The sequence below is a fragment of the Sinocyclocheilus rhinocerous genome, unplaced genomic scaffold (genome assembly GCF_001515625.1).
Source record: "Sinocyclocheilus rhinocerous isolate Xijiao unplaced genomic scaffold, SAMN03320098_v1.1 scaffold3662, whole genome shotgun sequence".
Classification (NCBI taxonomy): Eukaryota; Metazoa; Chordata; class Actinopteri; order Cypriniformes; family Cyprinidae; genus Sinocyclocheilus; species Sinocyclocheilus rhinocerous.
Window position 1 is genome coordinate 121,197 of NW_015629036.1, and position 3,800 is coordinate 124,996.

Sequence of the window (3,800 nt, forward strand, 5' to 3'; positions counted from 1 at the left end):
TTTATTCACTCATTCACTCACTCACTCACTCGCTCGCTCACTCACTCGTTCACTCACTCACTCACTCACTCGTTCACTCACTCACACATTCACTCACTCATTCACTCACTCATTCACTCACACACTCATTTATTCACTCATTCACTCACTCACTCATTCACTCATTCACTCACTCACACATTCACTCACTCATTCACTCACACTCACTCACTCGCTCACTCATTCACTCACTCGTTCTTTCACTCACTCACTCACTCACTCATTCATTCACTCACACATTCACTCACACATTCACTCACTCATTCACTCACTCATTCACTCACACACTCATTTATTCACTCATTCACTCACTCACTCACTCGTTCACTCACTCACTCATTCATTCACTCACTCATTCACTCGTTCACTCGTTCATTCAAACACTACTGCAGTGATCATTCATGCTTTCAGGTCTAGAGGTTCACTTTAGTCACCTTTGAGTCATTTTATTACGTGCTTTTGCCATTTTTATTAGTTGATTTATTTATATATTCTTAAATATTTAGTTTAATTCGTTTTCTTATCAGTTTTAGGTTTAATAATTTTTTTATTTTAGCTTTAGTTTCCTGCCAAGGCAACATTTCTGATTTTATAATTTTAAGTCTAATATTTATATTTTATTTCAGCTTTATTTCCATTAACAAAACCAATTTTAATAGTTTTAGTTAGTTTAGATTAGTTAGTTTCAAAGTAATTTTGTGATATGCTTTTGGCATTTTTAGTAGTTTTTGTTTTCTTTAAATGTTTCTTTATATTTAAATATGTTGCTTTATTTTCATTTCAGTTTTAGTAATTTAAAGACTGATTTTATTTTACAGATTTTATAGTTATTTGCCAAGGCAACATTTCTTTTTTTTTTATTTAAATGAAACAATTTTTAATAGTTTTAGTTAGTTTAATTTTAGTTTGCATTTTAAGTAACTTTATTGTGTTCTTTTATTATTTATATTAGATTGTTTTTTATATATATATATATTTCTTTGTGTCTTTAAATATTTAACTTTAATTCATTTTCATTTCAGTTTCAGTATTTTGACTTCTACTTTTTCAGTTACTTGTAAAGGCAGCATTTCTACATAGTTTTTTTTTGTTGTTTACTTTTTTCATTTAATATTTATATTTTATTTTATTTCAGATTTATTTCTGTTAGCAAAATAATTTTAATAGTTTTAGTTGTAGCTCACAACAATTTTTTTATATTTTCCATTTTAATTTTAGGTTAATGTTTTAGTATTTATGTTGTATGTTTTATTTGTCGTTGTTTTTTTATTATAGCGTTGTAGTTTTTATTAATTTTTATTTCAGTTTTAGTTATTTTAGTACATCAAGCTAAACTACATGAAAATGAGAAATGTTAGCTGTTTTTCAATTTATTTCCATGAAAAACTTTTGTATGGTTTTGGTGTTAGTTTAAACACAACACAACATAACCCTGGTCCCAGAACAGAAGAGCAGATCTCGTTGTGATTTGAATGCACTGCCTCTAGAAACAGAAGCAGGAGAATCTCTCGGCTCTTCAGTGTTTCCAGCGGTTGGTTTGTGAGCGTGTTGCTCCGCTCATGTGCTGCTCATGTTTACTGGTCTCCATGAACACAGTCATCCAGTGTTTATATTCAGCGGATCTGCAGGAAACGAGTGGAAAAACTTCAGCGCCACGTCAGATTCAACAGAGCCGTGTGAAAGCCGCTCACGTTCCTCCAAACCCTGTTTTGTCGTTGTTTTTTTATTATAGCGTTGTAGTTTTTATTAATTTTTATTTCAGTTTTAGTTATTTTAGTACATCAAGCTAAACTACATGAAAATGAGAAATGTTAGCTGTTTTTCAATTTATTTCCATGAATAACTTTTGTATGGTTTTGGTGTTAGTTTAAACACAACACAACATAACCCTGGTCCCAGTACAGAAGAGCAGATCTCGTTGTGATTTGAATGCACTGCCTCTAGAAACAGAAGCAGGAGAATCTCTCGGCTCTTCAGTGTTTCCAGCGGTTGGTTTGTGAGCGTGTTGCTCCGCTCATGTGCTGCTCATGTTTACTGGTCTCCATGAACACAGTCATCCAGTGTTTATATTCAGCGGATCTGCAGGAAACGAGTGGAAAAACTTCAGCGCCACGTCAGATTCAACAGAGCCGTGTGAAAGCCGCTCACGTTCCTCCAAACCCTGTGCTGAACAAGCAGCGCATTCGACACGAAACCATACAATTATATCATCACTGTAATTAGTGTATAAACACACATACAAATATATCAACTGAAATAATGTTCTGCAAATGAAAATCATTTCAGATCAGTCACTTGTGAGTTTTTTTGCTGTTAACATGACGTCAGACTCGCTAGGCTTCCTGAATATAAAATTTCCCACAAATGGCAAAATGTTTCCATGAAGGAGCATCTGAGCCATGAGAGGACGTATATTTAGCCTGCAGTGACCACAAACTCCAAACAAACGCCGTGTGATCATAGAGACGGACACACTGAACACCGTGTGTGTGTGTGTGTGTGTGTGTTGATTGACAGCTGGGTTCTGTACGAGGATCATAATTTCAGAGGCTCTCAGCTCCTGCTGAAGCCCGGCGCCGTTCCTGATTGGCCCAAACTCTCCTCCTGGCTGCGAATCGGATCGCTTCGGCCGCTCATGCAGGTGAGAGACTCCGCCCATTGCAGCTCCTGTAGCCAATCGTGAGCGCTGGGGGCGGGGCTATCAGAGAGAGATGGATCAATATTTGCAGTATATTTGAATCTCACAGCGTTTGTTCTTCACTGGCGCAGAAACAAGTGCATTTCCGTCTGCGGAGCAAAGAGGCGGGGCTACTGATGTCCGTCAGCGGCTCATTGGACGACATCAAACTGATGCGTATCCAGGTGAGCGAGGAAAGGGGCGGAGCTGAGCAGATCTGGACCTATCAGGACGGTCAATTACAGTGCAAGGTAGAAACTGAAATCACTTTTACCAACATTGTACTATTTTCTGCTTGTGTAAATTATTTATTATTAAATTACACTTAAATTTTTGTGTAAATCATGTTTAAATTATTTCATTAATATGTTTTTGTATTAAAATTCACAGTATTTTCTAATATATTACTATTATTCATAAATTATTCATGATGCACATTTTATTGTATTATTGTAGTCTGTGACTTGAGACAAATAGCAAGAAAATTTAAGAAAAATATTAAAAGCAAATATATATATTGTTGAAATAAAATAAACATTATAAACAACTGAAATAAAATCTATAATAAAAATGTATCAGTTGTCAACATTTCAAATTTTTGTTGAATTTAAGTTGAAGTGCTAAAATAACTCAAACTAATAAATAAAAAATAAACAAATAACTAAAACTTAAATTCAAATTCTAAAACTTCAAATTGAAATGAAAACTGAAAATATAATAAATTATAATAAATTAAATCTAATTAAAAAATGAACAAAAACTAATTAAACTAAAAAAATTATTTAAAAACTATAACATTGTTATAACACAGATACATTTATATGTATAAAGAAGTAAGTATTATATTATTAATATAAAAATAAATGTTATCATATAATAATTACGAAATTACACTTTATTTCTGCTTTTTGTCTGATTAATTATTCAGTAATTAATCAAAAGTAATTGTGTGTGTGTGTGTATAGTATAGTGTATATAAAGCAGTATATAATATATTTTATATATTTAATAATAATATGTGTGTATATGTGTGTCTGTGTCTGTGTGTCTGTCTCTCTGTGTGTGTGTGTGTGTGCGCGTGTGC

The 3,800-nt window shown here is 33.2% G+C and overlaps 1 protein-coding gene across 1 annotated transcript in view; it reads left to right on the plus strand.

The window, feature by feature from the left end:
* The window catches only part of LOC107738579 (mucin-17-like), a 29,196-nt gene that overhangs the window by 23,061 nt on the left and 2,335 nt on the right, over window positions 1–3,800 (plus strand). The window contains exons 16-17 of the mRNA XM_016550343.1: window positions 2,459–2,680; window positions 2,809–2,967. Of these exons, the coding sequence (XP_016405829.1) occupies window positions 2,459–2,680; window positions 2,809–2,967 (381 nt within the window). The remainder of the gene's footprint in view (window positions 1–2,458; window positions 2,681–2,808; window positions 2,968–3,800) is intronic.